Source organism: Strigops habroptila, chromosome 7 (assembly GCF_004027225.2).
Source record: "Strigops habroptila isolate Jane chromosome 7, bStrHab1.2.pri, whole genome shotgun sequence".
NCBI classification, from domain to species: domain Eukaryota; kingdom Metazoa; phylum Chordata; class Aves; order Psittaciformes; family Psittacidae; genus Strigops; species Strigops habroptila.
Genome location: NC_044283.2, coordinates 13287414 through 13313963, shown reverse-complemented (window position 1 = coordinate 13313963; position 26550 = coordinate 13287414). Strand labels below are relative to the sequence as shown.

Below are 26550 nucleotides of genomic sequence, written 5' to 3'. Positions count from 1 at the left end.
GACACTGCCATGGCTCTGCTGGTCATTGCTTGGTGAATGGTTAGAGAGCAGCTCAGGGATCTTCTGAATCCAAACTATGAGTGAGTTTGCTCCTTTCAAAAGTCCTTCAGTTTCTCTTATGAGCTGATTTAAGATACCTGTATTATGAAATGAGTGTTTCAATTCTTTCTCATACCTAGGGATACGCATAACAGGAAAACCCTGAAGTTAAGGTGCTGAATTTCACACCCTGTTGTTTGAACATGCTTGCTAAGGGGAAAAATGTTTTCTGAAGGATTGATGTGTAGTCAAAACAGAATACTACTTACTTAACATGCTTGAATTTAAACTACCGAACTTAAAGAGGTTTCATATTTTGAATCCACCTTCCCACATAAACAGTATTTTTACCATTTAAATGACTTTAACTACAGTATTTATTTAAAGGAACTAGCTGGTTTTTGTATAACAGATGCTGGAAGCCCTGTATTTTGAATATATCCAGTAACTTTAATTGCAATGCCCCTAGACCTGCAAAGTCTTCCCCTTGACTGTGTTGAACCCTCCCTGCCCTGCACCTAACAACTAGTGGTCAGTGCAAGGGCAGAGCAGTGGCCTTGTTTCTCTGGAGTCTTTCAACAAGCTGCCTCTGGAGAGGAGAGCTTTTAGTGGCATACTGTAAACTGGGGACAACCACATAACAGGGTGTTGCTGGAAAGCATGCTCTTCACAGTGACCCTGCACTTTGCTTTCTCACCTGCCATGTGAATCTATGCATCACACGTCTCTAGGCATGTGATCCCAACACAGCAACATCTTACTTAAGAAACTTGTTCATGGCTTAAGGTAGCTCATGACTTTTACTTGCTGTAAAAGCAATTTAAAATAGCCTATTTTGAGATCTGGGACACAGTTATGAGTCTATCAAGTTGCCGCAAGGACTGAGGGATTGAGCTGCTCTGTGCAAGGACTGTTGTACCTGCCCCCAGCTATAGTCCTGCTTCCGAGCAAAATGAGAGAAGTTGGCAGAGCCACAGTGGGGAAGATTCCTTAGGTAGGAAAGGCCTTATGGTCTGTGTGAATCTGTATCAAGTATCAGCCACTGCCTGAATTAGTCATAGAAAGATAAGCACAGATCTAATTTTACTACTCAACTTTCTGAACATTACAGATGCAACTGCATGAAGAATATATTTGATGATACACACAGCTGTCTTTTCAGGTGGCAATAAAAATATATAGTCTATTTAATGTTGCAATTCCATAGCAGATATTCAAATTATTTAAACTCATCTTCTTGAAGAAAAGGCACAGTCTTGTAAAGAGCAATCCCTGGGCACTGCATTGTTATATACATGACAGTAGCTCATAGGGCTGAATTTCTCCTTTTCATCAGTATTATTCTCATTGAAACACTAATGGTTGTACCATTCCAATTCTTATTTTCTTAAACTGGGAAAAACAGTTTGGAGTGATGTTGAATGTATCACTGATTTTAGGAAGCCACAAAGGTCCTAATGTGCTTGGGTGTGACCCCTGGTCTTTTCACCCACATGAGAAGTACAGGGTCAGACTGTGCTCATTAAACTTTGCGAAGACAAAGTTTAAAATATTTTTATGAAGTTTTATGATATTAAATTCAACAGACTAAACTATGGCATGTTTCTTTCCATTGAAAGTCATTGCTGTATTTTCAAGATGTGGATCAACCACAAAGATTATTCAGCATGAAAGCACAATTCCAACTCTCATCAGAAAATGGTTATCAAAAACCAGAGACTGTTTGTTGATACCAGCTGAACAGTAGCTCTTCTAAAACTGTCTAATTAATTGAGAGATTAGATGTAACATTATATATAAAAACATATAGAATTTCCTATGATAAATCAACCAAAGAGAAGTTTTATAATATAAGCAAAGATATTTAATCCTACAGTTCACCTGTAACTCACAACTTCACTCATATGATATGAAGTTTTGATATGGTAAATGATACGATAAGTCAGAGTTTGGAGGTTTGTGGGTGACGTGGGCTGTAGGAGAGATTTCTCCTTTTATTACACATATAACTAGAACTGCTGCTGAATCAGACAATTACAGATAGCCTGTAAGTTGTGCAGAAAAAATACAGTATTCACACTGATATATCAGTATAAATTTAAACGTCTATTCCAGATGGTAATTCATAGAGAGATCCTTTTCTTTACACAGACACATCCATGTTATTTCCAAATGTGCAGGGAATGATTCAAAGTAATTTCTTATTTGTCCCACGTTTCCCCAGCTGCTGCTACACAAATTGTAAACATAATCTTAGTGTACTTCACAATTTCATATGATTGTCAGGACGGGCTAGACAGCGTGGAATTCAGAATATTAAATGTAAGCTGCCTGTTTTGTTAATAAAGGTGTGGAGTTGGAGTGATAAGTGAACTTGTTTCATGCAAGCAATATACATATCATAATTGCTATTGCTATCTTATTCCTGTATGACATTTACTTCAGAAGTGATTCTGATGTAACACTTTTCCTCTTGCAACATTTCAGTTTTCTCTATTCCATTTACATGCGCATTGGAAAAAAAACTTTTAGAAAATCTAAGTATGGGTTAGTATGTATTTCAGTCAGGAAAGGATTTTCTAGGAAATGTTTAAATTGGAATAATCAAACTATACTTTGGCTAAAAGTAATTGCATCAGTGGAAGTGTTTGGAGTTCATGTGCAGATTCATTCGACAGCTTATTTTGACAGTTTATGGTCCCTTGTCTTTTGAGATAAATGGAAAATGCAGCCCAAGCAGCAAATATTTTGCTCAAGGTGGACTGATGAGTCTCCCACTCTGGCAGTGCTGCATGAAGAACAAGGCTTCAAAACTGTATGAAGTGCAAGCTGGCAGTGAAAAGACAAGGCCACCCAACACCACCGCATTGCAGTCACCAAGCCATAGGGTGAGCCAAACCAGGGACCAGTCCAGGCTGGCAAAGGGAAGAGATGAGTTTCCCCCAGAACAGGTCGGCACCAAGAAAGAGGGTGGGAATGACCAACAGTGATTGGGAAAAGCCATCTCCATCCCTCCTGACAGCAGCATGAATGTAGGTCAATGGAAATGATCCTGAAAGTACAGCTCTCTAGGGTGATGTTGTTCCCTTGTGCCAAGAATGACAGAACTGAGCTGATGCTACAGCACATCATAATCTCCGTCTTTGCTTATCCCTGCTCCTTTCCTCAACATCGTACCTGCCGTTACAGACAGACAAGTGGGGGTTCGGAGGCTAAAAGGAGAGCTGCTTGCCTTATCCAATTAGCGTAAGATAGCTAGCAGGACTCTACAGTGTGTGAGTGATCATGCATGTGAGCATGGCCGATTAGCGGGGTCTGGCAGAAAGGGTAGATCACTGATGTTTCCAATTAAATGATTTCTTGGGTCTGTCGAATGCGGAGTCCCTAAGGCAATCAGGCACCTCCTAGATGCAAATCTTCCATCTCATTGTTCCTGCTGCTATAAAGAATAAAGCACATAATCTTGAAAACCAAATCCACGTCAATGCTAACCATCTGAATACAAAACCACATGAAATGGAAACCTAGAAAGACTCTTTTGTGTGCATGTTTTCTCAGGGCAGTAAAGAGATGTAGATAAAAATCATTTGCCTTTGTGTGTGATATGGTGTTCATCGGTTTTGTAATGATTTAAGTGACTTGGTCCTCATACCCAGATGGGCAAAACTTTGAAATTGCAGGTTTTCTTTGGGTATGAAAAGTAATGTATTCCTTTCCTTATTTTACAGGGACATCAAACCTGACAACATACTACTGGATGAGCATGGTAAGTGAATATTGACTGCTTTCTCTCTGATATCTCTAATTCTTGAAATCTCAGTGACATGCTCGTGACATGCTTTGTACATCAGCCTTAGATGTTGATTCCTACCTAAATCTGGACTTTCTCTGTTAAGTCTGTCTGTCCACCTTGTGGGTTTTGTAATTTCCCCTGCTACTGAGAAAAAAAAATAACAACCAACAAACTGATCTGATATTTGTAAGATGTGAAGAAGAAATAATTTAGTATGTATTGATATATTGAGATCACCAGGGACACCTGATAAAAAGAAGTTAATATTTTATTAACAGGATTACTGTGAACCACCATAATCCCTTTTTAGGGGTCTACCAGTAGAACAGTACCAAGCGCTTATTTTCTCCATTAGAACTTTTGAATGGTTAAGAAATTTCATAGAGCAAATTATTTCTCATGTAGATCTCTGAAATTACTTTCCTAAATTTAAATATGGAATTTGGAAATTTGCCTCTAAGTCTTCAAGAGTTTTATGGCTCTGTTCTACATGTAGTTCTGGCTTAAATAACATAAAAAAGACTAGACAATATAATCAGCTTTGAACTTTCAGTACTAATTCTATGATCTCAAACAAAAAAAGTGTGGCATAAAAAAAAAGCAGTTAATTTCTTTAAACTTAGATTTTACACATACAAGCTATCTATGAAGTATTTTGCTAAAACCTCATGCATCTTTTTGCAATTATTCATAGGAAGAACATGAGAAAATACAGGTAAAAAAGGCATTAACCTTGTATCAGTCAGAACAGAAATACGCACAGGAGGAAGACTAAATGGAAAAAGGAGATGTATGTTTGCTACTGCAGGAAACTCTTGTTGTGCTTTATTCCCTTCAGAAATTGATTAAAAGCAGTTAATCTTTGAGAAAATATAAACTTGAAATTATGCCAACGTTAGCATTATTTTTCAAAACCCATTGCAGAGCTGCTGTGTATACAAGTTAAAGTTGATTAAAGAGGTAACATTGCGAACAGCTGGAGTTTGTCCCTGGCAATATGGAAGCCAACAAAGCTAAATAATGTTGAGTTTTAAACCATCTAGAGCTTCAGGAATTTAATGTTTGAGGCCCATCAAGGTTAATGTACCCTAGACACTGATATCAGCAAATAAGCATGAAACAAATCTCTTGTCTTTAAGTCCTGGGTGAATTAAAGATGTCAAAGGCAACATGAAATTACTATGAGTGTGTTAAATCTCTGATTGACAGCCTTTGAAGTAAGATTGCTCTTATCTCTCCTTGCCCCTCATCAAGGTCAATTCACAAAATTAGGCTATTGCTAGAGCTTTCCTATGGGGGCTCAAGTACTGCAGAGGAGAAGCTACATCAGAGTAATATGCTGCAAAATGAAGGGTTTTTTTGTGATTATAAACTGTTCAGCAATAAAATAATCTGTAGACAGCATGGAAATTTGGCGATGGATAGCCCCTTTTCTGCAAAGCAGCAGAATACTACTCCCTTACAGCATACCTGCAGACAGATGGTAAAACAACCATGCTTCTCCAGACTTGCAGATAGACCTTGATCAGCAGAATTAATCAGTTCATGGATCCTTGGCTCACAGACCTGTTATGTGGATAAGCGTCCACGCACCTCAACTCACTAAATGAAGTGACATCAGTTGGACAGGTGTCTGTACCCTGATTGTCATCACAGGCTTTCTTTACAGATAACTGAAAGACAAAGACATGGTTTAGATCACCTGATCTATTTTGGATGTCTGTACTACATGCCAGTATCTATTTCGCTTTGGTGACTAATACCTAAAAGTTTTCAGTAAAGATATAGATATCCACCATATAGATGTACGTTTTGCAAGATGAATGCTATCCTTGAAGTCCATAAAAGTTTTGATTAAGCTGCAACATTGTAAATCATCAGATTTCACTTAATGGAAAAACGTGCTGCACCATATGCACCATAAATACGCTGTAGAGGAAGCATAACAAATTCACCTAATATGAGTCTAACCAGGTGCACAGGAAGGAACTTTATTTTAGCCCACAGCCTCTAAGATGGCAGAACAGTTTCCTGTATGCTTGACTTTACCTCTAGGTCTTTCTTACAGTTCATTAAACAAGCTGTGCTTACACATGGTATTATGGAATTGGATATGCACAACATTTAGGACTGTGAGTTTGTCTTAGTGAGTTAGATTTCTTTGACTTCACTGAAGAAACCTATTTGGCTGAAGTCAAAGTGTAGCGTTATGCTATTCACATCGCCCTACATCTTCAAGAAGTTAAATAGACTGACTTTCATAACATATACCAGCATTATAGATCATAGATACTTTTGCTCATTAACACTAGTAGTTTCACTACAGTTTATCTCTACGGTTTAGAATGCAAAAGTGGTGAAAACAGGAATTTTTTCTTAAGCCATGAAAATCTAATGTACAGATAAAGAATATTAAAATGTATACATATTCAAAATCATTCTGGCAGAGGAAGCCTGAATTTTCCCATATACTTCTCAGCAAAGCCACATCTCAACACTGCTGAGCACAGGTTCTCATGCATCAGTGGAAATAAAGGATTGATAACCATGAGAAGCATAATGCTACATGAGAATGGGGTAATTAGCTGCTTAAAATACTGTTCAGTCCCTACCAGAAGATGATTGCCTGGTCTCCTGGAGAGATTCTTTATCTTATAGATGAGTGTTCTCTGAGGAGAGAAAGGGATGATTTCAGGGTTCACCCTCAGAACTGGAATCAAACCTCTCTAAGGAAACGAATGCTGTCCCTAAAGCTCTTTTGTAATGATTCCCTCCCAGCTTTCCTAGAAAGTCCTTATGACTAATTCTAATCTCTAAATTTCATAGTAGTGGTCTGTTCTGCTAACATGCATCTGAAACAGAATTATTCCAGTGGTAGCTGAAGGGACTACTTGATGGTTCAGGAAAGCTATTATCATTGTACAGGGAAAAATATTATACAACTCTCTTCATAATGGTATTCTGCTTCCTCTACTATTCCTTTCATTTTAGTGGTTTAGAACAATATAACTGAAATAACAGCATTTAGAGCTGAAAGCTGGCAAGTCTGACCCATGTTGTATTTTTTTTCTGAATATCAAAGAAATTAAAGATGTCTTTAAATCTTTCCATGATCCATGATTTCTAAGGAGATGCAGAATGCCTAGAATGGAGAAAAATAAGTAATGGCAAACAGATTAGTATGTTCCCTTTTTTCACAGAATCATAGAATTGTTCCCCTGTTTTAGTTTAAACCCATTACCTCTTGTCCTATCTCTACAGTCCCTGATGAAGAGATGATAATGTTATAGCTATTTGTTAGCATCATTGATATTAGCATTTCTGGTCATTCTGTAGAAATTCTGAGGCTCCACTTTGGCATCCAGGTTTTGCATTGTGCAGAGTGATCACATCATTAGTACACTCCGTTTACAGGAAATTTGCAAGAGTTCGATTTCCTCTCAGGCAAGTTTTTCAGGACAATATTTCATAAGACCCAGCAAGGTCCCTGCTTGGTTTACTGAGGAATAACTGCCTTCTGGGTCAGACCCAAGCTCTCAACTGGTATTCTGTCTCAAGCAGTGTCAAGAGGAGATAGATACCATTCATGGAGTGTGCTCTTTGCCACTTACCAAACGCTTCAATGCTTCCTATCACACACAACTTTTGTATTAGGATATTAGAGTATGCCTGTATATTACCTTTAAACTCTGGATGGATTTTGTTAATGAGCAAGTTTGTCTACTGCCTATTTGAACTGCTGCTGATACTGGCCTCTACAACCTCCTGGAGCACATGCTGTAGAAGTGCACCATCCTTCATGAAAGAAAAGTGTTTTATGCGTTTCAAAACATTCTTCTCTCAAAAAAACACCTTCTACTTCTAGAATTGCAGGATTTGGTGAGTAATAGCTTACAACCATGATATTCATGATATTAAAAACTCATTCAGCACTCTCCTGTCAGCTGAAGAGCCTCAGCCTTTTTGTTATAATACACTGACTCAGTCCTTTCGCCACTCTCTCTTGCAATAGATAGTGTTACAGATATGCAAGCTTTCAGTTTCAGAGCGGAAAAGCAACCATACTAGATCAAAAACGATCTGGATGAATTTCTTCTCTCCAAGAGTCTCCAAAAAGCGTATGACAGAGCAGGATATAAAACGAGACAAGTTTTTGTGGTGCTTCCCCCGTGTACTCACCCAACCTTCAGCCTTTTGTGACTGAAGTATTTCCTGAGCTGGATATGGTTTCCACACATTTAATAACTTCCAGTGGTCTTTTCCGTGGTCTTTTCAGTGGTTTTCTCTGGTGTTTCCTTGAGTGGAGGGAACTTTTAGCATCCTCAACACTACTGGGCTTAAACACAGATTATGTTAAGACTCACTACTTATTTGTTCATTTTGAAGGTGCCACCTCTAATTGCACCAAATGCCCCCTACATCTAGTCTTGGAACTGTTTCCTGGCGGTTGTCCATATTGACATCACAGACCTAATACTTCACTTGGATTTAACAGGACTAATTCTATTTTATTAGGGTTGAGGAGGGGGGATTAAACTCAATTTTTGCATCTGGTAGTGATAATTTTACTCTGTAATCATTTCTCTAATTGGAGAGCAACGCAGATTTAAGCTGGCATTCATATGTGCCTTATTATATATGGTTATATTGATTTATGATCATCAAAGTTTTCCTTAAAACTTTATTTCCTTGATTACATGAGAATCTCAGCTCGCATTTGAAAAATAACAGCAAAATTAAAAGGTGGAGCTAATGAGCGATCTTGGTCCTAAAACCAAAAATAAGATGAAAAAAACATTCGAACCTCAAGAAAAATATTTTGAACCTCAAGACTAACTTCTGAAAAACAGAACTGGCAAAATTATTACTGTATAGTGATATCTGGAAGACAAAGTCTTCACTGAAGATGTACCTGGTGTGCCTGCGTCAGGGCCTGTCCTTGTCATACCCACAGTCAATTTTCAGGTACTATATCTCATTTAACCCTCCAACACTGATCAACAAGATGAATGCTTTCAGCATAATTCATCCACCTGAAGCGATCTACACTTTGAAAATATATTTGAATATATGTCTACATGGCCATTATACAGCCTACCCTTTTGAAATGCACAGCCTTGCTGAACCCATCTATAGCAATGCAATAAGATTTCTAACAATATCTCCCTGATGATAAGAGGCAGACTGCCAAAGTCATGTCAAGTTCACATAGATATAAGCTTACGCTCTTCTATGTAGTACAGATGAACCCAGAGAGAGGCTTTTTAAATTGTTCATCGGGTTTGACCTTTTGAGGGTAACTCAGATCTGAATTTGCTCCAAAATGTTACTATGTTGAGATTTCCCATCATCTCTGATTCATGCTGAGTTGGTGGCATTAACTCCAGTCTGGTGTTTCTTCTCTCTGCCCTCACATTCACCCCTTTGGTTTCAAACTCTGAGAAATTCAATGAGGTTTGAAGTCATGTACATTTTCCTCTGCTCAACGTTAGTCAGCCTGTCTGACTAACACCATTTAGTTAGCCACTGTTCAGGACTTGTTTTAAGCATCATTATGATTTGTTCAAAAATTAAATAATAATCCAAAGATCATTTGCTGTTTACCTCAGATACTGAGATTTCAGGCCATGTGAAAAAGTGAGGCATAAAAGCCACTTAGTAATTCTGAAGTGCACGCATAAAGCTTCTCAAAGTCATACACTGCGCTGTAGGTAATAACTTACAAATTTTATCTGTTAAACACTTAACTGTAAGCTGACTGAAGGAATGCAATTTCCACTGAAATACTTTCTACTTGCAATGTACATGTTGATGGATGTGAAATCTGCAGTCTGGGATGATTTGAGGAAATCACTCTGCAGAGAGGCAGAGGAATGTGGTCATTTGCCTTTCCCTCCTCTCCACCATCATCTTATTATCAGATGGGGTCATACAGCCATGGGGATTAAGCAATGAGCTGTTTCCCTGTGAGACTTGAATCTAGTTAGGTATTGCTGAATCTGTTGTGTACTGCTCTGCTTCACAGCTCTTAAAAGCTAAACCCAAGTGGCACTGACATACTGCTTAGTTCAATATTGCACCAGGGTACAAACTTGGTTTTGACATTTCTTTGATCACAGTAATATCCAGAAATGGAGATCAAGTAGTGGGTGTGAAGCTCAGATGGCAAATAGTCCCATGAACTGAAATTTTGGAAACAGCATGCAGTAGCTAGTATCCCAGCATAGTCACTGCAACCTTTTATTTTCCTATATGCAACAGTTGTAGTAAAAGATGTCTTAGAGGCTGATTAGAAGGACTCTTACAGAGAATTGGGGTCTAACTCTCTCTTGAAATATTCACACCAGAAATGAAAAACTTAAAAGAACCCAAACAAATAAAACAAGTCACTAGGCTTAAAAGAATTGAAACCATTCAGTGGCATACATAGGCTCTACCTGGACATCCCTCCAGCACTCCTCCACTGCCACCAGGCACAGGGGGTGAATCCCCTGCTCTGACTCGATCCCAGACACAGCCTCTATCCAAGCCCCCAGCTCCCACCAAGTGCTGTGCACAGTCTCCGGGGCAGCACAGCCATCTGCCTGCCTTGGGGACACCTTACTTTCCCTCCACAGCTGATTAGAGCAATGGGAAAAGGCTGCCTGCAGGCAGACCATGGGCTGTGGGAGGCCCTGTGGTGGGGAAGAACAAAGGTGGAGTTTTTCCAGTGGTACAGACACAGCTCTGCTCTGCCACGCTACATGTACAGGAGCTGCCCACTGTGGCACATCATTGTCAGCAGGATGCAGAGAAGTTATGCAGAACCCAATCCATTCCTTATCTTGCAGAAAGACATTTTTAACAAAAACCATAAGTCAGCGCATACAACATTTCACGTGTGCTATTTTGGTTTTGTTAAATGAAAAGAAACATAATAACAGGGAAAGAAAACAATGCACTGCAGGAGAGGCAATTTTCATTGCAAATCAACTATTTGGATCAGTCTGAATGGATATTATGCGATAGATGTTTTGCAACAGGCTATCATGCTGGCATTCTAATAGGGAGCATCACCTATAATGCTGTCGTTTACATGACAGGACTTTATATTTATCTCTATAAAACATAGTTATCTGTCAAGAAAGAAGAAAGTATTAGTCTGCTGAGATCCTTGCAGCTTTTCATTCTACAGTGTACACAGAATTGCTTAAAACTACTGTCATGAGGTGGCTGTATGTGGTTCAATTATCATTTTCAGGAAGTCTTCTGCCATGGTGTTTTATTACTGCAGAAATAAACTGCAAACATGCTACACTCCAGCCACCAGGAAGGAGGAATGCCACCTTTGAAATCCAGTGGCAGGCTGGGCTGTGGACAGTGATTCTTGTTATGGCAGCCTAACACTTCCCTCTCCTTATAAAGTGATCACTTTCTTCTTTGCACAGTTTTTGTCTGCTGTGAGCAGATGTCTTCCTGTGTGCGTGTCTTAGGAAGAAATTGACAATAAAATGTAAGCAGTCTTTTTGAGAAAAGTGCAGAAAGCATGCAAACCATATAATCAAAGTCTTCTACTGTGCCTCCTATTTGGAGGAGCTTTAACAGTGGGATGTGCCTTCTTCCTTTTTCCCTTGAAAACCAGCTCAGATCTGGACAAATTAGGGACCTCTGAGAATTTTGATTCACATATGCATGGCTGCAGACTTGTTAGAGGTTGGCAGATACATTTCCTGCAGACTTTGAGCATGATCTAGGTTAGATTGTCAGAGCAGCATAATCTTTTGCTGAGACTGCTGTTCCTCTGTCAGGCACCACGGTAACGTTCAGCATCAGTCATTTGTTACACTCTTTTTCACCTTTGGCAGCAAGCATGATAACAACCTCCCTGGCTTAATAACTGCATCATGCCCAAAGCCTGCACCATTCTGTGGACTGAATGAGGTTGAGATCTTGATCACAAAAAAAATCACAAGTGCTTGTCACTCAGAACTCTGGTTCAACACATGAGGAATTAATCCTGATCTGACTGCAGGGCTAGGGAGAAGGGAGTATTTTCCCTGTACTCTGTCCTCCACAATGGCATTGCCAGATATACTCACAGAGAGTGTAATATCTGTATCACTCCACTATATAAAACCAGTCCTTAAGCAGAGATACAAAACCTAACAGCAGACTTACCAAATTAAAAGCCTGCAGTTTTCAGGCTGGATTTATGTTCAGTTTACCTGCCAATGGCAAGCCAGGATGAACAACTATTGCTTCAGTTTAACCTAAGCTCATCCTAAACTACCTCAGAAAAAAAGTGATAACAGCAGGTTTGGGCCGTCCAGCATGATTAGTTCAGTTTAAATCAGCTGTCTGGCTGGTCAGGCAGAAAGTCCTGAGGCTGACTTGTGTCACTTATCCTTCATCTTGCAACCTGCTGCCGAATGAGTGATCATTTGGGACCTGCCGCTGTTAACATACACGCTCTCCTGCTACCATGGATCTAATTTTATAGTCATGGTATGATAAAAATACTCTTTACCTTCTCTGCTCTGTTTTTGCCCTGAGGAGACTCAGAAAAAGCCAGGCTGATGGTAACACGATGTGGATGTGATAGGAGACAGGTGTCACAAATACCTGAGATTGTGAGGGGAGGATTCTAGCTGGGGATAAGGAAATTTTGTTCCCTTGCATGTTGCTGCTCTGAGAAGACAGTTATTGTTCTTAATGCTCATGGCAGGAGAAGATTCAGGGGTGCCTAGCAAAAAAGGTTCAGCACTGTGAGCAGGTGGTGAATGCAACTGTACAAGAAAAGTGTTCCATCACTTCGTTGCCAATATGATTTTTCTAATTATGAGAAATACTTAATAGTAAGTTTCCATGAACTGTTACGAGTCTTTCCAATTTAATTTCTTTCCATTATCACTTAAATGTTAAATGAAGGAAGGAAAGCTTTTATGATGTGCTATTTTAACTTTGGTTTTTACTTTGTGTAATTGCAGGACATGTTCATATCACTGACTTTAACATAGCAACCATAGTGAAAGGCTCAGAAAAAGCATCCTCTATGGCTGGCACAAAACCCTATATGGGTAAGTTTTCAAGACTGTTTAAAAGCATAAGAAAAGTCATACGTTAAGGTTGACAAATGGTATATTAAAATGATTTTAAATGGTAAGAGCATACAAATAAATGTACTCAGGTTTTTGGGGTTTTTTGACAGTATTTATGTGTTAACAATGGAAAACACTGGAGATGGAGGGATGGGGCAGGAGCTTGGTCTTTATGCTTCTTCTAGTCAGGTTCTGTTTGGTTTTGTGAAGCAAATTCAAGAGATTTTCAACTGTGTTACTTCCTGCAGCCCCCCCACATCTGGAGACAGGAATATATGGCTATATTTGCACCACTGTGGATGTGATCTAGCAGAGAACGTGTAATGCCAGTTTAAAAGTATCTAGGCAAATCCTTAATTACTTTGCTATGCTGAGTTCCTCAAAAGCATGTCTGTTTAAAATTAAAGTTCTATGCAACTACCCTCTTAAGTGCTTCCCCTATGGCTTTTAGGGGCATTTTATAAGTTTTAATTATGTATTTTAAATGTATAGGTAGATTTATGGCTGGGGGAGTAAAATTCAGTTTAACCATCCTCATGTGTCTAAAAGTTAAGCATCTTGGCTAAGTTAATAATTCAAGATTCCCCTGGAGATGAAGGACAGAAGGCATCTCCTGGGGGTCATTTTTTCCATCAAAGTTAGGTTAGTTTCCATGACTAAGAATAGGTGTGATTTGTCCTGTTTGTGGCTTCCTATGTGTCTGCTGGTTTATTTCTGTCTTTATATGGAATTCTCATTGATGTGAGGACTGGCTTAAAGCTAAACATATTTGGGTTCTGGAAACCATACTAAGAGATATGTGTATCTCCAAGGAACTTTCTCTAGCAGATATGCTTTAAGCACATCTAACGCCCATGGTAAAATATTGGTAAATGAGCATGTTCTGAAAATGCCACTCAGGGAACTGAAGGCCGCTCTGTTACTACTTCTGCGTATTAGCAGAGAAGTAAATGCATGTGCTGAAGAAATAGGAATTAACACTTACATTTTTCACAGCACAAAGAGCTCTGTACCAACCTGCACACAGATGTCTGCAGGGTGCATCAATATGAGCTGTGAGACTATGTCAGAGCCGTCTCAGGCACTGGAGCAGTTGTGTTTTCAGATATGATGTGATTTTTGTGAATCACCAGTTATCAGGGTCTGTAGTCTATTGCCCATGAGCAGCTTGTGCACAGCTGTCCTCTTTTGGCAGTTAATAGGATGCAATAGCAAGTGTGTGGGCACACTGTGCCCCTCGGGCTCAGGACCAGTGCACCAACCTGACACTGGTTAGTTTGCTCTTATAAATGTACTCAAAACAGACTAAGAAACGTTTTATGTAGTCCTGACTCAAGCATTTAAGTTATGAAGAGGACTGAGTTTTTAGACTGACATTTTCGCAGCAGTTTGTATTGGTTAGCTTTAGCTGAATGTCTAGTTCAGTGTCTTTGCTTAGATGAGATAGCCAGCACTGCACAGGCATGGAGTACAGAGCATTAGGAGATTAAGTCTGCATACTGAGCTTCCCCTCAGGGTAGGTACCTGGGCGTTTAGTGTTGCACCACAGGTTGCCTATTCATTGTGATGAAAACAGAGGAGAAGGGATGCCAAAACCTCAATTACACCAACTGCTTTCGTTTAAAAAGAACTTGCTTAAGCATTCTTGCCAATATGTGGTGGGCTTATTTATAAAAACGAACAAACAAAAAACCCCAATAACAACAAAAAACTTACAACCAGCAACAAAACAAACACATGCACAAACCAAACAAACTCAGGAAAAAAGTCTTTTTTGTCTACAAGTAATCTGATCTCCTCCCAACACACAAATAGCTGTATGACTGACATATGAAACTAATCACATTCACAGAAGTGCCCTTACCTACAGGCTGACTGAAAAGTTAAAAGATTCCACCATTTTTGATATGGTAGTTCCATATTTCTCTGAAAAGCTTATTTCTTGGAGCTTGCGTGTTCTGCTTAAATAGCTGCCTAGAACCTTCTAGTAGCCATTGTCATTAGATGTGCAAATTCCTATTACACAGATTGTTCAAAAATACACTTGAAGAGCAGCCATTTTGCAGCTCAAGTTCAGAATAGATGTTTTCTGTATTTAACTGTGGTGATGACAGCAGACAACAACAGTCTTTTCTGAGATTTAATTTGGTAATCAATTAAATGACTGTTTTGATGGCCTTATGTTTTTAATCTTGAAGTAGTTTGCACAGCTTTACGCTATGAAGCATAATTATTATGAAAGCAGAAAAAAGCTGAGCACTTGTTTAGGGGTCAGTTAGCATTCTAGCATCTGTCTGTCCTAGTCTGAATGTGTGTATTCATCTGACAGCTTAATGATCAGAAGCACATTACTTTAAACAAATGTACAAAAATGTATGTTAGCATTCCACAAATATTTTGGTGAGAGTTAACAGGAATCTTCGTGTCCTTTGAAGCATCTTTTAGGCTACCCACACACATCAGTAGACCACCACCTTCTTACTTCATTAATGATCTCTGTTGGCAAGCTTCTCTCGCAAGAGAAAAATCTAGCTTTTAACAACGGAGAGCAAAAAAAGCTGTAGCAAGTACTGCAAGTTGGTATTTTAAGGTTAAAATTATGAAAAATGGTCTTGTCCTTTCAGAATTCCTACTTTCCACCGCCACAAGGCAGAGTAACTTGTTCTCTGTGTAGCTGACATTTGCCAGGAAGTGGTACAAGGAAGGAAACGCCGAGATTCTTTAGAAAACTTATATTTATTCTTCATCTATTCAATGCAGAAATGATAAAGACCTTGCTTAAACTCTGCTTGTGTCCCTTTCCACAGTATTCTCCATTTGATAGAAAATGCCAGAGTCCTTGTATTTAGTAGGAAAATACTAATCTCCCAGACAGATTGTGTTTTTCTTTTAAGGATAATAAGATTAGCCATATTATTTTGTAATTGGTCCTCAGCTTAACATCAAGGTAAATCGTTACTCTGACCTAAGTCTAGAGTGTAGTAGACATCTGATCCTCTTTCCTTCTCAGGAAGCTAAACGAGCTCCTGGAGGGTTTCTGTGGGAGCCAAGCTGACCCAAGGAAGGAAGTAAACTATAGACCTGGAGCAGAGGGAAGATAGGAGATGGAGACAAGTATTTACCTTTGCACACTAATGAACTGTTGTCTTAGTTCCCTTCAGCTCATGCAGCTGCTCTGCCCCGAACCCTTCTCCTCGCACATCAGGTCTCCTCCACAGTCCAACAATCTCACAATAAGAAGAAACAGTGCAAGAAAAATGCTCTTTCCCTTTATTGAGAGGCACCACCCACAAGCTTACTTTCTCTCCAGTGGGCCTTCCTCACCTCCTGGAAATGCAAGAGTACAGCAAAAGCTACCAAGAGTCATTCTTGCATTTCTTTGGAGCTGTAAAAAAGCAGGAAAGCCTTTAGAGGCATAAAAATCTTCTGGTTTAGGTGGGAAGTAATTGCTGAAGATTTTCTCAAATCATACGCAGCTTGGGTATCAAAGCTTCAGCAGACCTCAAACACCAAGAGTTTGACAGACATGGCCAGATATTCACTGGTGCTACCTTTTCCTCTAAGTGCATTCATTTCACCTCCTATCCTCTTTTAGATTACATCCTTTGTTTTCTGAAGAATCGTAACTTCAGTGAAATAATGTAAAGACTTTCAGTTGCAGTGCTCAAATTATAAATAAATTTTGGGTTTGCTCCTGGTAGTTATTTAGTTCCATATGATTTCTGGCTTTAATGTTATATCAAAGACTCGTCATGTGGCTTTGCTGAAACCATTTAGATAATGAAATAAATAATATTTAAAAAATTAAATTATTAGGGAGGTTGGCAGTTAGCTTGAATTACTAGGAATTTAAACCACACCTTCACCTCCATGTGACAGGACAAAATCACCTTCAAGCAAGGCACTTGCTGAACCCTAGAACTGAGGCATCTTAGTGGTTCCCGTAAGACATGTCTAATGCTATGCTGATTCATGTGATGATAAAGGTATGAGATGTGATGAAAGTTTTTCCTCTCTCTTGGAGGTCTTATTCCCATGTGGATCCTGTTATGTTTAATCAGATATGAGGGCGCTCTGCAGCCTTTCCCTTAGTAGAGGTACCTATGGCTTACTTCTTCCTAGGGCAAATTTAAGGAAATCAACGGAGAGATGCTGCCTGGTAAGCCTTCATTCCTATTTGAAATCTGATTGAAACAGGCTTAGAAATTGCTAGAGAACAATTTGCTCTTAAGCAGCATGACTGCATAAAACTGGTGTCCGGGAAAAGAACACAGTGAATTGATATTGTGTTGTAAAAATGCACTAGCTGTTCTGATTAAGATACCTATCTCGTAATGCTGAGCAGGGTGTGAGTCAGCTCAAGCAGCCTTTGCTTAATCCCACTTCACATTAGCCTTTTTGCCCCAAAGTCTTTCTCAACCTGAACTTTTCCCTGCCTATTGTCATACTTATACAGAATGCAATGTATCTGAACCTGAATGTTTCTCTAGAAACCCTGGTCGTTTCTCGATGTTCCCCATTCCCAGCTGATTCATTCAGACAAATGAAATACCTGCCACACATAGGCAGAAAAACCACATGGATAATGGTGAATCTGAAAGAACTGAGGCTAACGGCCTGGCAAGACGAGTAGCTTCCAGCTGCTTCTGCAGTTTTACTTCTCAAAGCTGTTGACTTGAAATGTTGAAATCAGCTTCTTGGTGTTTGGGGGTCTTCAGAGTTCTGTCTCATACTGTTCAGATGGCTGCAGCTGTGAAATACAGTATGTGCCTTCAGCTGGTTTAGGAATCTTGTGTGTCACCCATGCCTGGTCTTATCATTACAAATTCACTGCTCAAACCTTCCGCAGCACCTGCGATTGAGAGTGTTGTCAAAGGTTTTATTGTAGGAATAGCACTTCGAAAACTTGTAAGTTTTCAGGCTGTCATCACACTCTGGCAAGCAATGCAAGATGTCCTCTGAGACCTACCTGGCTTTGAGCAGGTATGGCTGCTGCCAAAAAGCAAACACGGCACTTGTGGGGGAGCCCCTCCACTCTGCACTGGGATCTGAACCAGGAAAGCCAGTGCAAGGCAGGACACAGTGTGTGTTTACCTGGTGGGAAGCACCTGTGTAAGTATTTGCTATGTGCAACACCATTCCATCTATTTCTTAAATTGGTTGCTCATAAAGCTGCAAGAAATATGTTTATGTCTCAGAGAATGTGCCCTGTGCTGGGCACCCGTTTGCAGTAATGGCTCTCTCCCTTACAATGTGTTGGTCATCTACAAAACCAAATGTTAAATACTAAAACGTGTCTGGAAAACATTATGTATATATATATATATCACCTTTCATTTTTATTCCTCACTCTGCCTTAACTTAGATGCATGTGAGTCCTTGCTTTTTACTCACTGAAATAATTCCTTTTGGAATGATCAATTTCCATACATCTGTATGTTATTTGTGAGTGCTGCAAAAACTTGCCATTCACAGGTTATGAATTTTGTGGATTTAGAGCTTGTTTGGGGTTTCTTTCTGTTTCTGGTGTGAGGGTTAGCGGCTTCATGGTTTTCTTCAGCAGAGGCTGAAGTTATCCAAATAACGCACCGTGACTTTACTTCAAATCAAACCCATAAAATACATTTAATGATATAAATATACCTGACAAAAATCCGAAGCCAATAAAGTCAGTCATAAATTATGTGAAAAGTTTCAGTTATCCCCTTCCTATCCTGCAGGCTTGTTATCTCAGATTTTCACAGCTGCTTTCATAGGTTGCTGTCATGGTGAATAATAGCTGTACGCCTGAGATTACCAGAGGAGTGTGGATTTACAGAGGTCCACTGAACTTCTAAAATGTATGAGACATCCATATACATTAACTAATACTGTGTGGGGGTACTATCAGAGTCAGAGGAAAGCAGTGGATGTCCTGATATCAATCTTATAGGCAAAGTAAAAAAATCCCTTAGGGGTAAATTTGTTACAGTACAGCAGGGACAAATTTGGAGTTGGGTTTTCATAGGTGTTCAACCTTGGTCTTCCTTGCATTCATGAGCCTAAACAGGGCTCATACTGAACAATGATGAAATTAAACAGTATTTCACAGCAGCTCATTGTTTTTTGAGTGCAGTTAAGGCAGTGTATAGGTGTTTAAGAATCCAACCTTTTCCCTACAGAGGGTTTGACTGCCTATTAACAGAGTTTCACTAGTGGTGTCACTACCTGCCCTTTTGATCCCAGGGAAGTATATCATGATGGCAGCACGAGCCTGGAGGCTTCTGTTTGTTCTGATAAGCAAGGATTGAGAGTGGGCACATGAGGATTTGAAATGCTGAAATAAATACTCACCATTTTGACAGGGTTTTCAGCTTGCACTAAGAGCACTGTGGCTGAGGAGATTAAGCACTGGGCTGCAAGTGGGTATTCAGGTTTTGGCTCTGTTCTGACATTAATGAGTAGGCATACAAGCAGCTAAAAAACCTTGGGAGATCAGGAAAGATGGTACTGTCTCCAGCTGTCTTTCACCTCTCTGTGCTCTCTAACTGGCTGCCAGCTTTGAGATCTTCCAATAAAAGTGTTAATATAATAATGTCTTTGGCTCAGTCAAAAACCCTCACACTGAGTTCAAGTGGTAGTTCTGGTTTGGCTGGTTGGAGGAGGGGTGCTGGGGGCAGGGTTTGGTGCGTTTTTTCTGTTGTTTTTTCTTTTGCTTGTTTGTTTTTTAACCTGCCTGAAAGTGCCTGATCTGATGTGGAGCTCTGTGGGCAGATCTGGGGGGGAAGAGACCTCCAGCAGTGGTGGCAGACGAGGCAGCAATCAGGGACTTCCAGCATCCCAAGATTTCTGCTCTCTGGATGACCCTGATTCTTTGGTCAAGCCACACAACTCCCACAGTTTCTTTCATGCATAAACTGATGCAAAGACATCTGCTAACCTGGTAGGAGTATGTGAGACAGGAGTACGTAATGGTTCCTCTGATGTCTCAGGTACACAGTCAGTCCTGAGAATCCCCAGTTATCCAGAACAGTTACTTTCAGTATTGGGGAAGAATGGCTGCTGTCCATGCACTGGGGCAATCTTCCAAATAGCAGATGGATGGGTTTGGACACAACCTCTTCAAGAAGTTAGAAAAACTGGCCCTGCAGCTACTGAGGTTTTGGATGGAGCAAGGGAGGTATTTCTGTATAATTTCATATTCAGTAGTAGGAGACCATGACACTTTAATTCTGCTGAGCTTTCTCTTAGTGGGGCTAGCAACTTGACGTTGTTTCTCTGAGGTTGATCCAGATCTTAAAACACCCGAGGACTTTCCTTGTGCAAATGCAAGGACAAGAAGCGGGTTCTGTTCAGCATTGAGTAATGCAGAGGGTTTTATGAGGACAGCACTCTGAGAAAAGGCAGGAAAGGTTGTAGAGCCATACGGCAAACTAATAATGCACTCTAAATACAGTGTCTGCATTCAAGTAATGGTATTTAAAATATTTACTTTGATTGAATAATTGCATTAAATATAAGTATTACAACTATTGAGGTGTATTATGTGAGTAATGGTCCAAAATCAGTTACGCTGCTGTAACAAGTCTAGATTTCACACTAGAAAATTGCCGGCCCAGCATGGTCAGGCTTTAAGCAGCACTCTGACTTATACAACTGAAGTTAGCAGTTGGCTAGTCTAAAGCTCTGAGTCAGAAAGCTGTCCGTTATGATTTAGACCCTTTTAACACATGAAAGAGTAAACACTAGGAGGCAAATTGGTAGTTTACGAAGTCCATGTTTATATTCAGGGAGAGGGAAGTTGTTTTCTTCCATTTTGCTCTTAAAACAGCGTCTACTCCAAATAGAAGATCACTTGTCACTGTAGTTTGATTTCTGTTTTCTATTTAAACCATGACCTAGAAGAATTACTCACCTCTGAATTTATTTTTCAGAGAAAAGTGAAAATTAATATCATACTGCTGAGGAAGTAATTAATATTTCACTGAACAGTCTCAGTCCAAGGTTCTCAGAATATTATTTCAAAAATCACGTTCATTTTTTATTCAGCTCAGTCTGTCATCCATTAAGCCTGATTCAGCAAGGTGAAACTATGTTGTATACATCAATTCATTCACACATTTGAAATTTGTAAAGGGGTAAGCTTTTAACTGCTTGTGCTGTGATAGTCAATCAAAGTATTGTTTATATTGTGTGCATTGTATATGTCTAAACATATCAATTTATACATATATTATTCTTTTTTTCTTTCAAGTTCAGGGATTCACATCAGGAAGGAGAATGATAACTGGTAGCATGGTACCATGCTGGACCTCCGTTAATGACATCAGAATCTATTTTCTCGTCTATGAAATCTCAGTCATTACAATAAAAACCAGTGTCATAGAATCATAGAATGGTTTGGGTTGGAAAGGACCTTAAGATCATCTACTTCCAACCCCCCTGCCATGGGCAGGGAGGCCTCACACTAGACCATGTCACCCAAGGCTCTGTCCAACCTGGCCTTGAACACTGCCAGGGATGGAGTATTCACAACTTCTTTGGGCAACCTGTTCCAGTGTCTCACCATCCTCACAGTAAAGAACTTATTACATCTAACCTGAACTTCCCCTGTTTAAGTTTAAACCCATTAGCCGTTTTCCTATCACTACAGTCCCTAATGAAGAGCCCATCTTCAGCATCCTTGTCACTGAGATATGTTTTGCTACAACACCTACAGTAGAGTGTATTGCTTTGCAAGCCCCTCATACACCACAAACCTCTGATTCCCTTTACTGACATGTAGGGTCTCTGCTGAGATGCAAATAGGCTATGAAGAGCTCTAGCTAGCCAACTGCATGACTATTGTCAGGGTTTTCTTTCTTGAGAAATGCTTTGGACATGCCCACCTGTACTTGATCATTCAATAATTTAAGGCCAGACCATGACAGCTTTATTTTTTATTTCATCTTATTTTCAGTTTGTCAAATTAACATTGGCACAGGGTATTTTTGTAGGAATTAATGACCAACTCTCCTCAGCGACATTTAGCTATGCATGAACAATCAGGTCCTCACAGCTAATCGATCTTGCAAGGCTCACTTGCAAGTCATTGCTTAAGTATACTGATTTGTTAACGTGTGGTAAAGGCCAGTTAAAGGGTCTAATGTGTTCATCTAGCTTCACTTTCCCTCTCACCAATTTTGTGACATTTCAAGGCAGCCTATGAAAGTTGTCAATGCTTCAAAGTAAGTAATAGTTCTGTAAGCTTCTTAATCAGCACTTCCCAGTCTCACAGGTAGTGGTAGGCAAGTACACCAGGTGCTCTTTGATTAGCTTCTTGCTAAGGAAGTGAAACTTAAATCAGTTCATCAGAAAAGAAATGACACATTGAGCTATTTAGGATTTGTATCAGAGCCACTCCAAGATCTTCATTTTATGATTTAGTCTGATGAATTATCTTTGTGATTAAATAGTATGCTCTATCAAAAATTACAACAGCTACTCTTTGTGCCAGCTATTCCAAGTAACAGACCTCAAATTGGCTATTTTATCATGGCCAGCATTTTCCAACTTGCCATTGGGCACCAAATTAAAATGGCCTGAACTTTAGAGATCTGGAGTACTTACAGATATGGAGTTTAACTGTGAAGTTACATGATAGCTGTGAATACTAAGCAGATTTTTAGAAACCCTACATAAAAGCATTTTATCTGATGTACAAAATCCTCTTTTACAGTACAAAGAAATAGTGAAAATTGAGTTCTGTGTTGTTTGCATTTACACTGATATTCTCTTTTTATTTCAAGTTCATGAACTATATTGCAAGGTACAGGTCAACTTCCACAAATAGGGTACATAATTACCAACCAGTTAAGTAAAGTTAAAAAGAAAATAATTTTTTGACTCTATTTTATTTACAGATCTTTAGGGAAATATGTGTACAATATGAGATACATCCTTTACATCATTTACACTGCAGATCATCTGACTGCTAGGATAATTGCAGTGAGTAATTGTATATATGAATTGATTTTTCAGAAGTTACTCTCTCACAAAATTATTTGGAGCTCCAAATATTGCTAAACTCACAGGACAGGAGTATGGATATCCTAGTGAGCCACTGCTGCTGAGATTGTTGCAGAACCACTAGATTTGCTTTCATGTTCAATTTTTTATTAGCTGTTCTCAAGTATGGTTTTATTTTAAAGAGAAATAACCATTTATTTACTTCCAGTAGTCTGCAGTGATACTGTATTACTAGAAAGATACAGTGCAAAAGCAGCTAAAGACAGAGCTCTGAAAAGGATTTATTTTATTAGTTGGAAAAAAACCCCCAACATTAAGTAAAAATTCATATTAGGGACAACTAAGTAATGCAAGGAAGCACACTTAATGCGGTGCAAATGTGGGTTCATTTTATGCTGTTTTTCAAGAAAGCAAAGCAGATAAATACTGAAAGCATGAAAGTATATTATTAAGAGAAAACTATAAATGTATAACAGAAAAAAAACCCCAACAATCTGAGGATTTTTAGCTTGCCAAGTTGCTGAAGTTAAATATATGTATTTACTCATTATCATACAAGACATAGAAACATCGTGATTTTATTGCTTGCCCTGTTAAAATTGGCACAGATGTCCCAGCTTGGAATGACATTAGTTTTAAAATTCTCTGCCTGATCTGTAATCTCTGATTATTCTCTGTAATCTCCGACAAATTCTCTGATTTGTAAAGTCAGATCATGCTTTTGCCACACATGGAAAGTAATCCCCCAAAAAAAAGACTACATTGATTCTGAGATCCAGACTTTCAAAAGTCCCCAGTACCTTGGACGACAGGTTTTCCAGGTGTCTTAGCTGAGGTAAAGAGCCCATGCAGTTCATGACTGCCAAGAGGAAGAGGCTGTAAAGGTCCCATTGAGACTTTGGCCTTAGAGCCATTCATCACCCCACTCAGATGCACTGTGAGAAGGTGGTAGCTTGAGTTTCATCAGCATCGCAGTATCATAGGGTGATTCATGTTAGCAGGGGCCTCAGGAATCTCTCTTCCAACCTCCTGCTCAAAGCAGGGTGAGTAGCGAGTTTGGACCAGGTTACTGCTGTTGCAGGCACTCTTTTGGGCAGCTCTAGTAAAGCAGTTCTCCATTATGCCAAAGATGCTTGTTCATGGGAAGCTGCGAAGACCTGTAAGACCTACCAACTGCATCGCTTCTTCACTTGTCTTTGAATTCACTTGTGCTACTAGACCTGATATTATTTGGTTTAGCTTCACAATTTAAAAGCACTGCTTCCACCATGGAAACTTCTACTGCTTTCCCTCTAACCGAATGTGGCAGTAATTACAGCTCTCAGCCAAAAGAATCTGCAGGATCAGAACCAGTATTAAAACTTCATATTTTCCTGAAAAGCCTTTGTTCAGTAGAAATTGCTTGAAGAAAAAGATTTGAAACTCACATTCTTATGCACTCTCTCACTTTTGTTCACATGAATCAACTTTTGCAGGCAGAATCCTTGCACAGGGGTGAAAGATGTAAGTATTCTCATCCTAAATCTGCTATAAGAGAGGATGTGTGCAGAAAGGATGCACACAGCAGAGCTGTTGCACTTGCTCCAAGCTGGCAGGCTCAAATCTTATCACCCTTTAGAAGAACATACCCGCAGCAGGCTGTAGGATGGCTGTCCAAGCTGAGCCTGAGATAAAATTCAAATTTTAAAAGATTACAGACAGTCTATTTCAATAACAACCCTAAAGAAAAGCAATGTAGAAACTTAACTTTCCTTTCAGATTTTTTCATCTGCTTTTATCCTAGCCAGTTTGCACTCTCAATTGGTTCTCATGACAAAGTTATTTCGTACCTCAAAACCTAATGTTATGTTCTGTATTTCACAGCTCTAGCTCTTCAAAGTTTGGCTAACTCCATCACTAGGCGGATCTGCTGTCTTTCTGCAAAATCACACTGTGTTTCTGAATGAACAGTCAAACTCTAAAAGTCTGCCGTACAGCCTGGAGACCTTCATTTGCACCTAATGTCTCGGTGCAAAAAGGTTTTTGGACACATTAAGCACAAGCTTAGTGTGAGATTGGTATTTTTATAGCCTTGCCAAACTGGGAGAGGTCTTTTGGCTTCAGTAGGGTTGAGATTTCACCCTGAGGAAAAAAAACCTGTAGGCAGAATACTGTAAATCATATTGCACCTTCTGTCAGCCCTCCCTCATCTTGCAAAGCAAATGCTTACAGGTGCTTCACTGGAGCTGACTGAATGAAGAGAGGCAGTCCAGCTTAGCAAGTAATGCTGCTAAAGCAGGGGAAAAAGGTCTATCTGCTTTAAAAATCATGAGCCCAACTGTCTGTTTTCTAATCTAAGGTGAAAAAACGGACCTCCAGAACACCAGTGCCAGTGGGCAAAAGAAATCATTTTCTGCTGGTCTGCTTAATGTGGGATGAGTTGACCTTGAAGCTTTTAGAACAAGCAAATGAAAAAAAGTGGATAACTCAGTCACTAACTAACAAAACATCTCCACCATTCTGGCAATGTTATAGATTACATCAATAAAGTACTTTCAAACTTCACCTCACAGAAATCAGACAGTGATCTGTCACATTATTACAATGCTAAAGCTATAAAAGAAAGAGTGAAACCAATATTACACCTTATAGCTCAGTAAACAGGCCACAAAGGCTATTTCTGTAATGAGATATTATACATCATCTAGGCACAGTGGGCAAAAACCATAACGAATGTGGCTTAATAAAGCAAACCTTCACTATGGTGATATTCAGAATATTACTTTGGTGTCTGATGTACAATTTAGGTGCATTGATCCACTAAAGTAACACAAAAACTCCTGCCTACCCTCTTAACATCTATCTATGTGACAGGCTGCCCACATGTAAATTGTGTCTCCAAAGATCCACGGCAGCATATAAGCAAGATCTGAAGTACATCTGAAGATAGAGTATGCCAAGCGAAGCTGTGTTATCTGGAGGTGAGGCATAGCTAACTCAGTGTGATGACTTTTATGGCATTGTTGATTCATGCTATACTGGATCCCAGCACAAGCTTATCTATACCTATTTTGCCTAGTCTTCCTTCCTGACCTATCTAATTCATAGATGCCAAAATCCTTTGTTAGTTTTGGCTCTTCAAGACTTTCTGAAGTCAGATCTAGCGTTGTAAATTGTTAGGTTGCCATCCACAATGCAAGGACTGCAAAAACTCTGAAAGGAATGTTTTTCCTTTAATTAAACGTGCTTCTCTAAATACTATACAAAATCCCACTGCCAGTTGGAAGTAAGCGTGACCAGATTACATTATTGACTGCAGTATGCCCATTAGAAAGTGATGCGATGCTAATCAGGTGGTAATGTGGTATATGAGACTTGGTATTTTGGCCAGAAGAGGCTCACATGGTAATTGCAATCAAGCATGATGTTGTGGTTGGTGATAGTGTTGTTTAGAAAAACCCCAGGGAAAGCGTTGTTTTTCCAAAGTGTACTGAGATTCTGCTGTGAAATAATTAGAAAAGCATGACTGACTTTTCATTTCATTCCATATACTCTTATTTATTGACGTTATTCTGAAGAAGCTACAGTGGCATTATTTAGTATGTTTTTCTTGCTGAAATTAGCCAACTGGATCCTTGTTTTGAAAGGATCTCCCCACCCCCTCCCTGGAAAGTT

The 26550-nt window shown here is 39.4% G+C and overlaps 1 protein-coding gene across 3 annotated transcripts in view; it reads left to right on the top strand.

The window, feature by feature from the left end:
* Window positions 1-26550, top strand: part of STK32B (serine/threonine kinase 32B) — a 159403-nt gene that overhangs the window by 103763 nt on the left and 29090 nt on the right. For all 3 annotated transcript variants that reach the window (XM_030492853.2, XM_030492852.2, XM_030492854.1), the window contains 2 exons: window positions 3768-3805; window positions 12799-12888. In XM_030492853.2, coding sequence (XP_030348713.1) covers window positions 3768-3805; window positions 12799-12888 — 128 coding nt within the window. The remainder of the gene's footprint in view (window positions 1-3767; window positions 3806-12798; window positions 12889-26550) is intronic.